This window comes from Monodelphis domestica, chromosome 2 (assembly GCF_027887165.1).
Source record: "Monodelphis domestica isolate mMonDom1 chromosome 2, mMonDom1.pri, whole genome shotgun sequence".
NCBI lineage: Eukaryota > Metazoa > Chordata > Mammalia > Didelphimorphia > Didelphidae > Monodelphis > Monodelphis domestica.
In genome coordinates, this window is record NC_077228.1 from 196,874,079 (window position 1) to 196,891,505 (window position 17,427).

General features: G+C 43.3%; 1 protein-coding gene across 3 annotated transcripts; it reads right to left on the bottom strand.

Moving 5' to 3' along the window:
- Window positions 1-471: 471 nt before the first annotated feature.
- On the bottom strand, window positions 472-14,603 carry LOC103094060 (gasdermin-A-like). Of its 3 annotated transcripts, XM_056816779.1 has the most exons (11): window positions 14,472-14,603; window positions 13,523-13,751; window positions 12,327-12,510; window positions 8,099-8,267; window positions 6,434-6,521; window positions 6,161-6,217; window positions 5,729-5,767; window positions 4,891-5,075; window positions 2,993-3,143; window positions 2,531-2,604; window positions 479-2,159 (listed from the first exon to the last, which is right to left on the bottom strand). In XM_056816779.1, the coding sequence occupies exons 2-11, from the start codon at window positions 13,737-13,739 to the stop codon at window positions 1,917-1,919; spliced, it is 1,407 nt and encodes a 468-aa protein (XP_056672757.1). In that variant the 5' UTR covers window positions 13,740-13,751; window positions 14,472-14,603; the 3' UTR covers window positions 479-1,916. The 3 variants fall into 3 exon arrangements, with proteins under 3 accessions (XP_056672759.1, XP_056672758.1, XP_056672757.1); XM_056816781.1 differs by lacking the exons at window positions 13,523-13,751; window positions 14,472-14,603 and adding an exon at window positions 10,129-10,248 and having other exon boundaries at window positions 472-2,159; window positions 12,327-12,413; XM_056816780.1 differs by lacking the exons at window positions 13,523-13,751; window positions 14,472-14,603 and adding an exon at window positions 13,104-13,508 and having other exon boundaries at window positions 475-2,159.
- Window positions 14,604-17,427: the final 2,824 nt, after the last annotated feature.

Here is a 17,427-nt window from a genome sequence, read left to right on the forward strand (position 1 = left end):
CCATAAATATGCCAAACCGCCAGCTGCAGTAGGTACCAGATAAAGGCCAGGAGGACCCCAATAAATATGTCAAGCAACAGGCCAGGAAGACCCCAATAATATAGAATTGTCAAAGTTCCAAGAATAGCAGGAAGCCGATAAGGGCCATACATGCAGGCAAAATTCCAAGGATGGTATATAGTAGATAAGGTGCCTACAGAAAAGTATAAAAAGCCCAGCCTGTCAGAAGCAACTCAGAACTCTGATGATAGAGGTTCCCACTGATGCGAGTATCAGTTCAATAAATGGCCTTTCTCTGCCAGTTTGCATTGTTTGTGGACTTCCATGGTGGTGGGTGAAATTCTGGACCTTAATATTAGATTGCTTCCATCTCCTCCACACTTTGATAGCCTCATGAAAAGCTCCTTTTTATTATGACTAAAAAGAAACCCATATAAAAGAATCAAACATCCATTAAGAAATGTCTTCCTTGTGTGCCTACAATTACCTGTTTAGATTTTCAAAGAAGAGGCCAATTAGTCCAGCCTGAAACTGAGATGCATCCTTTGCCCCCTAGAAATCCTGCCTTTCTCCTAATGAACTGACTTCAGAGAGGAACCTTCTATCCCTTGCCCTTGGAACACAGTCTGTCTCCTCACTATTCAGACTTCTGTGCCCACATTAGTGTAAAACTTTTTCACTCTCAACCTCTGATCCTCATTAATGGTGAGTTCTTCATGGACACAGAGAACAGGTGTTTCTTGTCATCCTTACTCCATTGTCATGCTCTCTGTCCCTCTACAAGGCCATTTCTCCCTCCCCCTTCATTATGTAAGTCCCACAAATGACCCATAGCACTTAGCATCAAGGTGGAGGATACAGGGGACCAATGTGGTGTGGGCAGAGGACTGAGACTGGATAGAAAGGCACATGGACATGGGGTAGAGGTTCATTCATTTCTTGCTTTGGAAATGAACAAGGAATACTGCCCTGAACATAATGGACCATTATCAAACATTTGTTGAGTTAGAAAAGGATCTTCCCTGGATTGTTGCCTTTGTCTCACTGGCTTTCCCAAGCCATGTAACGTCCCCTATTCCCAGCCCTCTCTTCAACCCAGGATCCTTCAATCCTCTCTCCCCATTCCATCTCTCATCCCTTCTCTACCCTCTAGCTGCTCCCCCAAGTCTCCCTACTTGGGATCATTCACATGATGTCACTGAGGACCCCTTCTCTCTTCTCTTTGTACATTTCCAAGAATGGAATTCAAGGTTTGAGTTCACAGGAAATGCTTCTGCTTGTTATATGGACTGAGTTACAGAGACTGGGTGAGAGGGATCTTTTTGCCCCTGAAAGTCTCAGACCCATGGGCTTGAGACACTTTGAACTGGTGCTCTTCAGAGGTAGGGAGGCAGCTGGGAAGCTCCTGGAAGGACTGGTTCATTTTCTCAGCCCCAGGCTCCTGGGAACCATGCTTGGCCTTTGCATGTCCCTTTCTGGTGGCAGTTCAGGACTTAGTCATTGCACTGAATGGCGAGTGTCCAACCTTGGAAAAGGCTTTGGGGTTCAGTATGATGGGAAAAGTAGTAGAAAAAAAAAGAAAATCTGGGAATTCTTTCGTGATCATTTCCCACTCTGCTGTTTCAGAATTGCATTAGCAAGACACTGATGCAAAAACCACACAAGGGTACATTCTTTCCTTCTGTTTTTGACAATTTCTGTTTTCATGTTGTTATTTCCTCTCACAAGAAGCAAAGAAAAAAGGAGAAAAGAAGGGGAAAGAAAAGGACGGTAGGTTCACTCTTTTCCCCAGTTGTTCCCCAAGACCCAATTTAACTTTTCTATACCCACCACCAAGGTTAGCCCCTAAATTCCACTTTATTTTCCCTCCTTGAGAAGTTCAGGGTGTTAAGGACTTTAGTGAAGGGACTGCTAAATCAAGAGGTTCTAGCTAGTGCTTGAAAAACAGAGAGGGCAGCATATAGGGCACAGAGGGGAGGCAGGGCATCAGGGTCCCAGGCAAAGAGGGGACCATCACCCTGTAGGTCAAGGCCACAGAGACCTATCAGGGCCTGCGTCACAATCAGCTCCTCTCCTTGAAGGCTCTGGAGGAGCTCACAATGGAGAGGAAATGGTCCTGCCTCAGTTCGAAGGAAATTCTCATCCAGGATGGTCTTCATCTGTTGTTTAGAGAGAGAGAAATAGAATGTGTTCCCCATGTAGCCAACCCCCAGTTATGTGCTATGTAGACTGTCCATAATAAGTCTGAATCCTAAGCCAGCCCTGCTCTTCTCCCTCATCCTCCCGGGCCTCTGGTCCTGGTTCCTGGTCCTTGTAGGCTACCTAGAGGCAATGTGGTAGAGTAGAATGGGTGCCAGCTCAACTGTGTCAGTCACTAATGGAGTGCTGGACCTTGGCCATAGCAAGCCACCTCTCTAGCCAGCTGTCAAAGGACTCTACTATGTCTTAGTCTTCTTAGAGCTCTCCAACTCAATTCTGTTCTTTAGTCTTTGGACACTATCCCTGGTAGCCCCATCCCAGCCCTCCTTACCAGCTGCAGCTGTTGGGAGAGAATCTCCTTCTCCACAGACATTGCCAGCAGATGCTGTTGCTCCTTGCTCAGCTCTGGGGAGAGGCAGAAGGGGCCGAAGAAAAGAGGAGAGGATCAGAGAAGGAAATGGAGGGCAGAGCCTGAGAGAAGCAGGAAGTCTGTTCTAAGCAAGTAGATGTGGGAAGTGGTCCCAGGGTGGGGAATGGGGCTATGCTAACCACTGGGACATGTGGATGGGAAGGGCCATACATTCTCTGTCCCCCAGAAAGTTTGCTCAGGGCCGGTGGACTAGGAAGTCTTCTTAACTTGGAGAACAAAGCTGTGGGGGCTGGACTGTTTGATCTTTTGTAGAGTGGGAGGGAGGAACACTGACATGAGTTACCAAGCACTGTTCAGACTCTGGCATCATGGAAATGTGTCCTGTGGAGGCTGTTCCAGTGGGACCCACTATATTGTCCTTACCATGGAGTGCTCCCAACAGGTAGAGAATGCTCCCTGCCCAGGAAGGGTTGAGTTTGCCTGAAGCATCCTGCAGCTTGGCTAGGATGGCATCCCCAGGGCCCCCTAGGAATCCTGGGGTCACTGGCTCCTCAAGGTCCAATGCTCGGTTCATCTGATGGGGGCAGATAGCAGGCAGTGAGGGGGCAGTAATAGGAACAACACTCTCCTACTCTGACATCTTGCATTTCTCACTAGTTCACACTAGTGAAACATCAACTGTAAAATCTGTAGTTTCAGCATTAGTCAAGAATGAATTTCAGATTGACCAATTGCCCATTCTGTGTACTAGATCAGTAATATTCTATCCTGTGCATCAGCTTTGTGCCTAATCTGTTGTATTAATTATGCTGCTCTGTATTTACTATAGATGAGAACTTTCTAGAACTATAAGATATAATTAATTACCTAAAGTGGCTCTCCAATGTACAGTATTCTGCCTCTCCCACCCTCACCCCCTTGCCATTCCTGATGGGAAGTGAGACCTCTTCCACATTGACAAATGCCAATAAGGTAGATAATGGGGAACAAGGGCCCTGTACCCTAGGGACTCTGGCATTCCAGAAGAATTTCCCAAACGTGGGCATGCTACTTATTCTCTCTGACATACATGCCAAACTCAACAACACACCACCTAAATTTGGCCACGCTCACATTCCAGGGTTTTGGGGAAAGGTGAAGACTTCTGTAGAATGGGAGATGACTAGCCCATAGACCCCAATAACTATGCCAACCCCCATCCACAGAGTGTGGAAGCTGCTACTCTACAGAGGCCCATCAAGCTGCTACTCTACAGTGGAGCTGCTACTCCATACTAGGATTTACCACTCCGCACCTGGAGAGCTGCTATTCCATCAGCTTCAGGAAGGCTACCCTACTAGCCCCATGGTTTATTCATCAGCCTTAAGGCTACCTGATTAGCTTCTAGACCAGCATTGGTGAACCTTTTAGAGATCCTGTGCCTGAAGTTCACCTTCAAGCTGGGTGTGAGCCCTTCCACATTACCTCAGAGAGCAGAGAGAGTAAGTGCTCACTTTAGTCTGCTGGACAGAGGGGTGGGGCATGCAAAAAGAAAAAAAAAACAAGTTCTTGGGTGCTGTGAAGAAGGGGAGCAGAGCAGCCCCCTCTGTGCCACTGGGGCACAAATACTATGCCTTCACCAACATGGTTCTAGACTATTCCACCGTCTATTATACCACCACAAACTCTTCTTCAAATACAATTCTTTTCTTACTTCTGGATTAAAAGGAGTTTGAGTCTCTCATTCTTAGGGTGAGGCCCTGCTACAAACTCAAGTGTGTTTCTCCCACAACTCCTCTGGGAAAGGATTGTCAGTGATTCCACAGGCTTTTTTAAAAAGTGCTTACTATGTGCCCTGAACTGTGCTATATCTGTGAGATACAGAGAAAAGCAGTAACTGGGTCCCTGCCCACAAGGAACTCACATTCTGATGGGGGAGCCAAGAGAAAATAATGACGTACAGTATAGGGAGGGTAGATGAGAAGTGATCTCAGAGGAGAGGTTCTAGCAGTGGGGCACTCAGAAAGTCTCCTGAAGAAGGTAAAGTTTGAGTTTTGGCAGGAGCATTCAGTGGGGCATTCCCAGGAGAGGGAAGACAGAGGGGGGTGTTATTCCAGAGCTGGAGTCCTTTCTCTCCATTCAGAAGAGGAGTCTTCAAGGGATGTGAGGTATCTCCCTCATCACCTGGGGAACTTGGTCTTGTTCCTCTCCATATCCCTCCTCACCCATGAAGCTCCTTTTCTGCCCAACAACATGTTTTCATGAGAAGCTAATATCTGACCCTCCCCCCTCCCCAGACCCTACTCCATGCTCCTGCATGTCTGCCAATGTGTCTACTTTACCGTGTCCTCCAGCTCTTGTAGGTCTTTGGCCTGGCCCAGAAGCCCCAGGAGGGCCTCCATCAGGCTTTGCCGGTGTTTTAGGGTCAAGGTCTCCAAGATGTGGATCTCTGGTTTCACCTCTGCCTGAAGTGCCTGGAATCCGGTGGTGCTTTGGGAGGGTGTCTCAGGCTCCTGCTGCCACATTACTTTGGAAATACAATGGTTAGGACCAGGACCTTTGAGTTTCACATCACTAAATCCAAGCATTCTCAGCCCCCAATCCCATCATTCAGCCAGGAGCTTTCCTTATGCCTGGGCTTGTCCATCCAGTCCTTCCCTTCTGCCTTGGAATCTTTTCCTGTTTTCAGTTCCTTGTCCTCTTGGTGCTTTACTTCTGTATCCCTCAAGCCCAATTACTCTCCCCCTCTTCTCTCTCTGCTTCCCCTTCCCTTCTCCCCTTCCCTCTACTTCTCCCTTTCCTTCTCTTTGTCCCAATAGTCTCTCTTCCCATCTTCTCTCCCTCACCCTGTCCCCTCTCTTCACCATTGCTCCCTCCTCTTATCTCTTTCTCTCTAATTTTCTCTATTATCATCTATTTCTTCCTCTTCCTCTCTCTCCCTCACCCAACTCTGCCCCTCAAGGCTCCAGCTCTAAAGGAACTGTTTGCCTGGCTGCAGTGTCTTTCCCCCCTTTCTCCTCTTTAGATTGGGGCTTCTGGAAGCTCTGGGCCCAGGGCGAAAGCTCTGAGAGAAGCAACTCCAGGATTTCTTCCTTGGCTTTCTCACTTCCTCTCTCGGTCCAACCCTGACTCCCTAGATGGAGTCTAGTGGTGTAGGGAGGGGATGATTCAGTTCCTTACTTGAATATGGGACGGCAAAGCCCCGCAATGGTATGATTCCTGCAATGAAGACACAAACCAAGTCAGAGACACTCCAGATGAGGCAGACACACAAAGAGAGACAGCAGTGCTGAATAATGCAGAAGGTAATGTAACCTCTATACCTCTTCCCCTCTTCACCAGGTAGGAGGCTTGGGGACAAGAGGCAGCAGCTGAATGACCAAAGAAGTCTCTGCAGAAGAATCCCAGTCCCCTCCTCCTCATCTTCCCGGACTCCCTCCAGGGTATTTATGTGGAGTTGCGCTCCACCCTCTTCATTGGCTCAGAGCTCCTTGACCACAGCTTGGGGGAGCTATGCAAACCCTTCCTGCCCAAAATTTTCTCTAGCTGTTCTTTTAGCTCCATCAGATTATGGGAAAACCTAGGGAAGAGGAGCTCCATGGCCAAACCTACCTTCATCTGATTCAAAGGTCTTTATGTTTTCATCCTCGAGATCTAGATCTAAGGTCCCTGTAGTGAATAGAGAGAAGGGGAAGGTGTGAGTTAGCACTGATTCCTTACTGTGTTTAGGAGCACCCCAGGGAAGGCAGAGATGAGGAGTCCTTAGAAAAGAATAAGAAAGTGGGAAAGCCAGGTCTGCTAGGCACTGATCCTTGTGGTAAGGTGACCCCAACCTGATGCTGGTTTGCTCCCCTCTTCCCTTGTCCTCCCTTCACTGCAACATACCCCAGAATTTGGCTTTAATAAAAAGTTGCTTTATTCGGAAGGCCAGGATGGAGCGAGGAGAGATCTCAATGGTAGTATCTGAGGAACCCTGGAGGATGTTGAGAGATCCACATGGAGGAGAGAAAGAAATGGGTAGAATCATAATCATGATCATAATTGATATTTATATGATGCTCTATGGTTACAAAAAATACATTATTATGGTTTTCTAGTGGAAAGAATGCTGAATTTAGAGTTGGAGGACCTATTTGAAAGGTTAATTATGAGGCTCAAATGGAACAATAGGAGAAATTCTGAAAACCTGGTAAATATAATACAGGTAGGTCCTAGGATTTTGACCTGGGAGGAACCCTAGAAGGACTGGAGAGATAGGGATCAGACCTATGTGTTTATTGCTATAAGAAATTCCAAATGAAGAAAGTCCCTCCATCAATGCAGGTCAGTTCCTTTTTTATAACTTACAGCCTTCAGGAGTTGATAAAAGTAGGGGGCAGCTGGGTGGCTCAGTGGATTGATAGCCAGGCCTAAAGACAGGAGGTCCTAGGTTGAAATCTGGCCTCAGACACTTCCCAGCTGTGTGACCCTGGGCAAGTCACTTGACCCCCATTGCCTGGCCCTTACCACTCTTCTGCCTTGGAGCCAAACACAGATAAGGGTTTAAAAAAAAAGTTGATAAGAGTATTGACTGAAATTGAATAACTTGCCTAGGGTTACATAGTGAGTATATCTAAAGGAAGGACTTAAACTCTCTATTCTTCATTTCCAGGTCAGTGCTTCATTCACTGTGCCATGATGGATAGAGGTGAATAGGCGCTGGGCCTGGAGATAGGAAAACACAAGTTCAAATTCTGCCTCAGACACTTACTCTCTTTGTGACCCTGAGCAAGTCACTTAACTTCCATTTCCCTCAGTTTCTTTCCCTGTTAAATAGGAATAATAATAGAACCTATTTCACAGGATTAACAAATGATACCTAGTACACAGTAGGTACCTCATAAATGTTTATACCCTTCTCCCTCTTCTTATAAAATCATAGATTTAGACCTGGCAGAGACCCCAGAGGCCATTAAGTTCAGCTTCATTTTATTGAGGTGAGATGAAATGACTTGTCAAAGGTCAATCTATCAATAAACATTTAATTAAGCGCTTCTATACCAAGCACTTTGCTAAAGCTCTTGATATATAAAAAGAGGTATAAAAAGACAGTCCCTGCTCTCAAGGTGTTCAGAATCTAATGGGAGGGACAACATGGAAACAAATATATAGAAAGCAAGCTATCTATAGAATAATTAGGAAATAATTAAAAGAGGGAAATCACTGGAAATAAAAGGGATTAGGGAAGACTTCACACGGCTAGTATCTGAAGTTGGATTCGAACATTTGGAGTCTTCTTGACTCTAAGACCAGTGCCCTATTGTTTACACTGTGCTGGAGTATTATTAGGAAATGATTAGTAGTAATTAGTAAATTAGGAGTTATATTAGGAAGATGGTAAAGAGAAGGGTCATGGGACTGTGCAGGTTCAAGAGGAGAAGGTTAATGAATGGGATTCTTCAAGGGAAAGGGTATGTAATGTGTCTTTGTATGATGGTAGCCTTAGATTTCCCAGTGGAATAGGATAGGTTGGTGAGCTCCAGGAGAGGCAAGAAGTGTCAGAATTCCAACCTTGAACCCCAAAGCAGTAAGGATAGGGATGGAAAAGCTTGCACCACCCTTCCCACTCTTCTTTAGCTTGGCCTCCGTCAGTGTCTCCATTGCCTCAGTCACCATATACAGATTTTCTCCACGTTTCCGAAGCTTCTTCAGAAAGTTTGGCTCTTGCCCCTTCAGTTCCCTGGGAGAGGGAAAATCATGGTTTTCATGGGACTCTGGGCATAAGGGGGGACAGCAACTTTCCTTTCTATGTGTTTCCTCTGCTGTCCAGCTGTTCCACTCTGGGCCTACCCCCTCCCCCTCCCTCCTAGGCTCCAGACACTATAGAGGGATAGTCTAGACAGTCAATGGTTCTTATAGAAGCTGGGACCTGCCTTGACACACTTGATTTGACTGAAATGTGTATGTGTTTGTATGTTTACTCTATTGTAAATGTAGTAATGAGGACTGAGGGACTCAAGGTCAGGAAGACCCAAGTTTGAATCCTGCCTCAGAACTGCCCTGGCCAAGTCACTGAACCCTTTTCATCCTCAGTTGCCTTAAGTATAAATCAGAGATAATCCTAGCACCCACTTCCCAGGGTTTGTGAAGATCAAACAAATAATATATGTGAGGCACTTTGCAACTCTTAAAGCACTCTATAAATGCTAGTTTCTCTCAGTTATTCACAGGAGCCTATGTGGAGTCCCTCTGAATGTGTGAATATCTGAGTGTCTATATCTTAAGAGTCTTTATATGTAGGTGATATGAATAAATATTTACAAAAATATAAATTGCTTAGACTAACAGAGGAAGAAATAAATTACCTAAACAACCCCATATTAGAAAAAGAAATTGAACAGGCCATCAAAGAACTCCTTAAGAAAAAATCCCCAGGTCCAGATGGATTCACAAATGAATTCTATTAAACATTCAAAGAACAATTAATCCCAATATTATACAAAGTATTTGACAGAATAAGCAAAGAGGGAGTTCTACCAAATTCATTTTACAACACAAACATGGTACTGATCCCAAAGTCAGGCAGGTCAAAAACAGAGAAAGAAAACTACAGACCAATCTCCTTAATGAATATAGATGCAAAATTCTTAAATAGGATACTAGTAAAAAGACTCCAGCAAGTCATCACAAGGGTTATTCACTATGATCAGGTAGGATTCATACCAGGAATGCAGGGCTGGTTCAATATTAGGAAAACCATCCACATTATTGACCATATTAACAAGCAAATGGACAAAAATCATATGATTATCTCAATAGATGAAGAAAAAGTCTTTGATAAAATACAACACCTATTCCTATTGAAAACACTAGAAAGTATAGGAATAGAAGGATCTTTCTTAAAAATAATAAACAGTATTTATCTAAAACCATAAGCCAATATCATCTGCAATGGGGACAAACTAGAAGCCTTCCCAGTAAGATCAGGAGTGAAACAAGGATGCCCATTATCACCACTATTATTTAACATTGTACTAGAAACACTAGCAGTAGCAATTAGAGAAGAAAAAGAAATTGAAGGTATTAAAATAGACAATGAGGACACCAAGCTATCACTCTTTGCAGATGATATGATGGTTTACTTAAAGAATCCTAGAGAATCAACTAAAAAGCTAGTAGAAATAATCAACACCGGGGGCAGCTGGGTAGCTCAGTGTGTTGAGAGCTAGGCCTAGAGATGGGAGGTCCTAGGTTCAAATCTGACCTCAGACACTTCCCAGTTGTGTGACCCTGGGCAAGTCACTTGACCCCCATTGCCTGGCCCTTACCACTCTTCTGCCTTGGAGCCAATACACAGTATTGACTCCAAGACGGAAGGTAAGGGTTTAAAAAAAAAAAAGAAATAATCAACACCTTTAGCAAAGTTGCAGGATGCAAAATAAATCCACAAATCATCAGCATTTCCACCCCTGCAGTCAAGCAGTTGCTTTTCATCAGTGTTTTTATTCCCACAGTTTATCCTCTGCTTGTGGATAGTGTTTTTTAGATCCCTGCAGATTGTTCAGGGACATTGAATTGTCCCTAATGGAGAAGTCCATTACCTTCGATTGTACCACAGTGTATCAATCTCTGTATACAATGTTTTCCTGGTTCTGCTCTTTTCGCTCTGCATCACTTCCTGGAGGTTGTTTCAGTCTCCATGGAATTCCTCCACTTCATTTCTATATATTTTCATCACATCTCAGCAGCAAGAAATTAGACAGAGAAATTCCATTTAAAATCACCCTAGACAACATAAAATACTTAGGAATCTATTTGCCAAGACAAACACAGGAACTATAAGAGCCCAACTACAAAAACACTCTCCACACAAAACTAGATCTAAACAATTAGAAAAACATTGATTGCTCATGGGTAGGATGAGCTAACATAATAAAAATGACAATCCTACCCAAATTAATTTACTTATTTAGTGCCATACCCATTGAATTACCAAAAATAAACTTTTCTACTGAATTAGAAAAAACCATAACAAAGTTCATTTGGAAGAACAAAAGATCAAGAATATCCAGGGAAATTATGAAAAAAAATGCAAAGGAAAGTGGCCTTGCAGTCCCAGATACCAAACTATACTATAAAGCAATGGTCATCAAAACAATATGGTACTGGCTAAGAGACAAAAAAGAGGATCAGTGGAATAGACTTGGAGTAAGTGACCTCAGCAAGATAGTCTATGATAAGCCCAAAGATCACAGCTTTTGGCACCAAAATCCACTATTTGATAAAAACTGCTGGGAAAACTGGAAGATAGTATGGGAGAGATTAGGTTTGGATCAACATCTCACACCCTACACCAAGATAAACTCAGAATGGGTGAATGACTTGAACATAAAGAAGAAAACTATAAGCAAATTAGGTGAACACAGAATAATATACATATCAGATCTTTGGGAAAGGAAAGATTTTAAAACCAAGCAAGAGCTAGAAAAAAATCACAAAATGTAAAATCAATCATTTTGATTACATCAAATTAAAAAAAATTGCACAAACAAAACCAATGCAACCAAAATTAGAAGGGAAGCCACAAATTGGGAAACAATCTTCATAACCAAAAAACTGACAAAGGTCTGATTACTCAAGTTCACAAAGAGCTAAATCAATGGCACAAAAAAATTAAGCCATTCTCCAATTGATAAATGGACAAGGGACATGAATAGGCAATTTTCAGTTAAAGAAATCAAAACTATTAATAGGCACATGAAAAAGAGTTCTAAATCTCTTATAATCAGAGAGATGCAAATCAAAACAACTCTGAAGTATCACCTCACATCTAGCAGTTTGGCTAACATAACAGCAATGGAAAGTAATGAATGCTGGAGGGGATGTGACAAAGTTGGGACATTAATGTATTGCTGGTAGAGTTGTGAATTGATCCAACCATTCTGGAGGGCAATTTGGAACTATGCTCAAAGGGTGCTAAAAGACTTTCTGCCCTTTGATCCAGCCATAGCACTGCTGGGTTTGTACCCCAAAGAGATAATAAGGGAAAAGACTTGTACAAGAATATTCATAGCTGTGCTCTTTGTGGTGGCAAAAAATTGGAAAATGAGGGGATGCCCTTCAATTGGGGAATGGCTGAATAAATTGTGGTATATGTTGGTGATGGAATGCTATTGTGCTCAAAAGAATAATAAACTGGAGGAATCCCATGTGAACTGGAACAACCTCCAGGAAGTGATGCAGAGTGAAAGGAGCAGAACCAGGAGAACATTGTACACAGAGACTGATACACTGTGGCACAATTGAATGTAATGGACTTCTCCATTAGTGGCAATGCAATGACCCCGAACAACCTGGAGGGATCTATGAGAAAAAATACTATCCACATTCAAAGGAAAAACTGTGGGAGTAGAAACACTGAAGAAAAACAACTGCTTGATTACATGGGTCGAGGGGATATGATTGGGGATGTGGACTCTAAATGAACATCCTAGTGCAAACATCAACAACATGGAAATAGGTTCTGATCAAGGACACATGTGATATCCAGTGGAATTGCACATCAGCTACAGGAAGGGGAGGGGAGGGAGGGAAAGAATTTGATTCTTGTAACCAGGGAATAATGTTCTAAATTGACTAAATAAAAAATTTTTTTAAAGAGTCTTTATATGTCCACAATTGCCTGTTGCTGTGTGTGTTTTTGAATGAATGAAAAGCTCTGATTTTGTGCTTTGTAAGTATCAGGGTGTGTCTGTGTCTTTGGAAGCCTGAAAGAGGGTAGATCCCTTCCCAAGCTCACCGCTTCTTTAAGGACTCTAGCTTATCCTTGATGCTGAGTTTCTGAACCTCCAGGCAGTTGTCATGGGAGCCACCAGCAGAGATGGTGACATCCAAGGGGATTCCGATGGCTTCGGTCTTTACTCCGGCCTGCATAGTCCTCTCACTTTTCCCTTGAATTTTGATCTTTGGGTCTTTTCTTGGCTCTGTCAGACAGAGACAGCAGAGCTCATTTTGTTATCCTGTTCTAAACTCACCTCCTCCGAAAAGACTCCCTGGATTTCCTCACAGTAACAAATGTTCCCCAACCCCCTCTTCATAAGTGAATTGAGAGGTTTTTTCCAGACCTATGTGAATATTTAAATATGGGATATAGCACTTTAAGTGTTGGAAGACACTGGAGATTTTCCAAGAACATGGAGACTGTTATTTGTTACACTGTGGTGGAAAGGGCAACTGGATTTGTTGTGACAAGATTTTAGTTTGAATCCTAATCCTTACTACCTTTGTGATTATCAACAAGTGACATTCCTACTTAAATATAAAGAAGGAAACTATAAGTCAATTAATATATTATGTTACATAATATATTAATTAATTAGTTAGTTAATTAATATATATACCTGTCAGATCTATGGGAAAGGCCACTTCTATTTCATTTTTAATTTGCTTAAAATAAAGCCATTATTAGTATCTAATTTAAAATCTGAAAAGTGATTCTGTATTAATGTAAATAAGATTATCTACTGCAAAAAGATGCTCAAAAACATAAAAAAAAACACCAAGTCACATTCCTTACCTGGGTCATTTCTTCTCTCTGTAAAGTGGGAGTTGTACTGCAGAATACTAATGGTGAAGCATGTCATTTGTCTCTTGGTAGAGAGATAGTGGATAGAGCATACATTTTTAAACATGGCCTATGGAAGAGAGAAATAGTCCCAAAGCAGGTAGAGTAAACTGGTACTGTACACTCTCTACGCCATATTAGGGCTTTGCCTCAAAGCCTGGCACTCAAGGCCAAAGGGAGGTGGATGATTGAATAAATTGCTTGATGGGTTTTCTTCCTCTCACCCCTTTGCATGAATGAAAAGGCTTGAGGTCTCCACAGATAGCTGGTACATCTCCAGGGTCCTATGCAGGAGTGTTGTATTCCTAAATGTGTAAATGATGTGTGTATGCATGTCTATGGAGAGGTATTACAATCATGGATGACTTTACCTGGCAGTTGAGTTTTGGCCTCTAGAATATCTCTGAGAGAGAAGTCTGTCTTGACATATTTGGCTCCCCAGAATAATGTACTCTTCCTCTTCCTTCGCACCAGGCAGAAGGGCCGGAAGCATGAATTATCAATGATACTGTCCACAGGAATCAGGTCTCCTGTGGGATCCAGTTGCTTTACCAAGGCCTGGGTTGCTTCTTGAAACACAGAAGCCATGCTTCCCAAGACCTGGTAGGAAATATTAGAGGAAGGAATGAAGTAAGAACAGTCAGTCTCAACCTTTTCCTGGTCACCTCCACACTCAGTTATGACTCGAATTCTTTCTTGTAGCCCTTTTGGGAGATCCTCCCATACAGCTGGCTGGACATACCTTGGTTGGCAGAGAACTTGGTGTTTCCTTTTCACTCCTGGAACCATCCAGAACCTCAGCCCTCTGTGGGCTCCTTCTTCCCAGAGAAGACCAAATTCTCCCACAGCTTTTGACCCTGTTCTTATTGCCCTGCTTTGGGTAAGTTCCCACTTTTGCCTGCCCTTGTGTGGCATAGAGCAGACAGCTTTGCCCAGTTTCTTTGACTGGTTGTTATTTCTTGTTGTTGGTTGTTATTATGGTTGTTATTTCTGACTTCCACCTCCCCAACTCCTGCAACCCACAGCTTTTAGCCAAGGGACTTGAGGAGAGAGAAACAAAGAGAACATTTCTCTCCCTGTATATTTCTCAAAATTCCATCTCTTTTATTGGACTTCTCATTCCTTTGCCCTTCTTCCTACCCCCTGGTCTCTCATGAAGAGGAAAGGGATAGCTTGGTGAGGACAGATCAGTGTGAATAAGAGGAATGCTTCTATTCCCTGCTCCGGTCACCACTAAGTCTATGCCACTGATTGGTTCTCTCTGACTAAAAAAGCCCTGAGAGTGACCCCCTCTTACTTGCTGTCTCTACCCCAGCTTACCTTTGCAGGATTAGAAGTACCCAGATGGTTTCAGGCTAGAGGAGCTTCTTTTTTCAGTTGGTTCTAGGCCCACCTCTGAGTGACACCTTTCATCTGTGTTAGCCACATTGAATTCTGTTTGTGTTAATGGAAAGATAGGCTTGCTCCACTTGACCCCACCCTAGTATTCTGGGAAAGTCTCCTCCCTAAGAGCCAGCCCAACTTGTCTCAGCCTGTGCCTTGGAATTGGGAAGGGAAAGGCACTGGAAAGCTTTTATATGTAATTGGGGGGAAAGTATATTAAAAAAGAGACATAGCAATGGGAAAGGGGGATCAGATATGGATGAGGAAGGGTAGAAATTAAATGATAGGAAAGGGAAGTGAAAGAAGATACCAGATTTACATTTCTTATGAACTTCCCACTCCTTGGCTCTGCCCATGAGCCCATAAAAATGTGGGGATATTGAGAAGATGGCCATTATTTCCATTTTCTTTCACTGGCACCCACAAGCCACCCAGAGACAGCCTTCTCTCTCCCAGGGACAGTTTGAAGGTGCAGAGGGAAAGGAAATAGCATTTTGAGATGCCCTTCAAGGAGCTGCAAGGGTCATCTGAGTTCACTGGAAGCCAACTCTGCCCAGACTCGTCCTGGAACTTCTGCTAAACTCTAAGCAGATTTAAGTCCAGAGATCAGCTTCTCCTACTTTATGCTTCAGCTCCCACAGGGAGAATATAAGGAATGCTAGTCCCTTCCTTGATACCTTCTTCCTTCTTTCCAGGACTGGGGAGACTGGAGAAATCCAGGTTGCTAAAAAGATGAGGTGAGGGAGTAGATAGAAGACACTTTGTGCCAATTGCCAATATCATTCATGAATAGTATCTAAGCATATGCTCTCATTTTCCATACCTTAAGATCCCCCAGTATAACATGATTAACTCATGACCCAGTTCAGGTTTCTTGTGTCCCTGATTATATATACTCTGGTATCAGGAAGTAGGTGGTGGAGGAATGCATGAGATAAGGACCAATTGCAACAAGAAGACCTTAGGGGTGGAGGTGAAGTTGCCACAGGAACTGGAAACCAAGACTACCTGCCCCACCCAGTATAGTAAGGAACTATGTAGAAAGTATTTAAGAATCTATAAATCATAGCTTTATTAAATATTTTCTGATTCACGAGGGATGGGGATGAAGGGACGCTTATCAGTCTGCATGCCCTCATCTTCCCCTACCTCTACCTCCTCTCAGTTTGAAGCACAGCAGGATTTCTTGTATAACAAGAAGGTCTCATAGCACTGCTGAGTTTGTACCCCAAAGAGATAACAAGGGAAAAGACTTGTACAAGAATATTCATAGCTGTGCTCTTTGTGGTGGCAAAAAATTGGAAAATGAGGGGCTGCCCTTCAGTTGGGGAATGACTGAACAAATTGTGGTATATGTTGGTGATGCAATACTATTGTCCTCAAAGGAATAATAAAGTGGAGGAATTCCATGGGGACTGGAACAACCTCCAGGAAGTGATGCAGAGTGAAAGGAGCAGAACCAAGAGAACATTGTACACAGAGACTGATACACCATGGTACAATCAAATGTAATGGACTTTTCCATTAGGGGCAATGCAATGTCCCTGAACAATTTGGAGGAATCTACGAGAAAGAACACTATCCACATTCAGAGGAAAAGCTGTGGGAGTAGAAACACAGAAGAAAAACAACTGCTTGATTACATGGGTCGAGGGGGATGTGATTGGGGAGGTAGATGCTAAATAATCATCCTAATGCAAACATCAACAGCATGGAAATAGGTTCTGATCAAGGACACATTTAATAATACCCAGTGGAATTGCATGTTGGCTATGGGAGGGGTGGGGGGAGTGGAGAGAGGAATAGAAAATGATTTTTGTAACCAAGGAATAATGTTTGAAATTAACCAAATTTAAAAAAAAAGTTTCAAAAAAAAAAGAAGAAGGTCTCACTGAGGGGAGAGGCCCTGTGTATAAGAGCTAAAATAGAAAAGTGGGGATTCTGCAAGGGGAAAACAGTTAGAAATATGGGGCTGGCTAGAGGGGAGAAAGGATGAATTAAGGAAAGGAGAAATATATATATATATATATTATATATATATATATAGTATAGCAGATTGTGAGAGGATAAATGATGAGGCAAAGGGCAGAAAAGAAATACTTAGGGGAGGCAGAGTCAAACAAGAGAGGCCTGAAAAAAGGTATAAATAGTAGAGATATGAGCAACTGAGAAATAGAACAATAGCATTAGGGATATAAGGGGTCTAAGGTGGGGAGAATGCGATAAGGTGATCTCAGAAGCAGTGGGTAGGTAGAAGGTGTCTAGGAGTGAGAGGATAGGAAATGATGGAAGCATCAAATAACAGTGCTGAGCACGGATGAATCCTCAGAGATGGCTAGAAGGGTAGGAAGCAGTTTGGGAGGATGCTGGATCTCTTCCTGATTCATCTGTACATAATGAGCAAAATTGGCTATCACGAGTGTTAGCCAGCCTCCCATGGTGACCAGCAAGGTAGCATCTGTGTCTCACTGAGTCCTACACCTCCTGGGCCCCCATATTTCTGCCTCCTCTATCAGTGACAGAAACTCATGTCCCACTGGTGCTGACTTGGCACACAGATGATGCCTGCCCCGGTACTTGGTGCCAACCTCACTCATCTCAGCACCTTCCGAAGAGTACAGTCACAGTGCTATGGTTTGGCAGCCAGACATTGAAAAAGTAATTTCCTAAAGGCTTCAGTGGGCACAGGTGTCAGTTGGTTGGCAGAGAGATTTTCTATAGATTCTTTTTCTTCCTTCCCTTCAGGTCAAGAAGTAGCTTCTCCTACTCTTACCTTATCCTGTAAGATGTCCAGGGGTTTAGAGGAAATGAACCCTGCTGTCCCTTTGACTTTCCCTGTTTTGGGAACATCTACTTCCCTTTCCAGGAAGGCATCCAATATCATCTTGAAAGA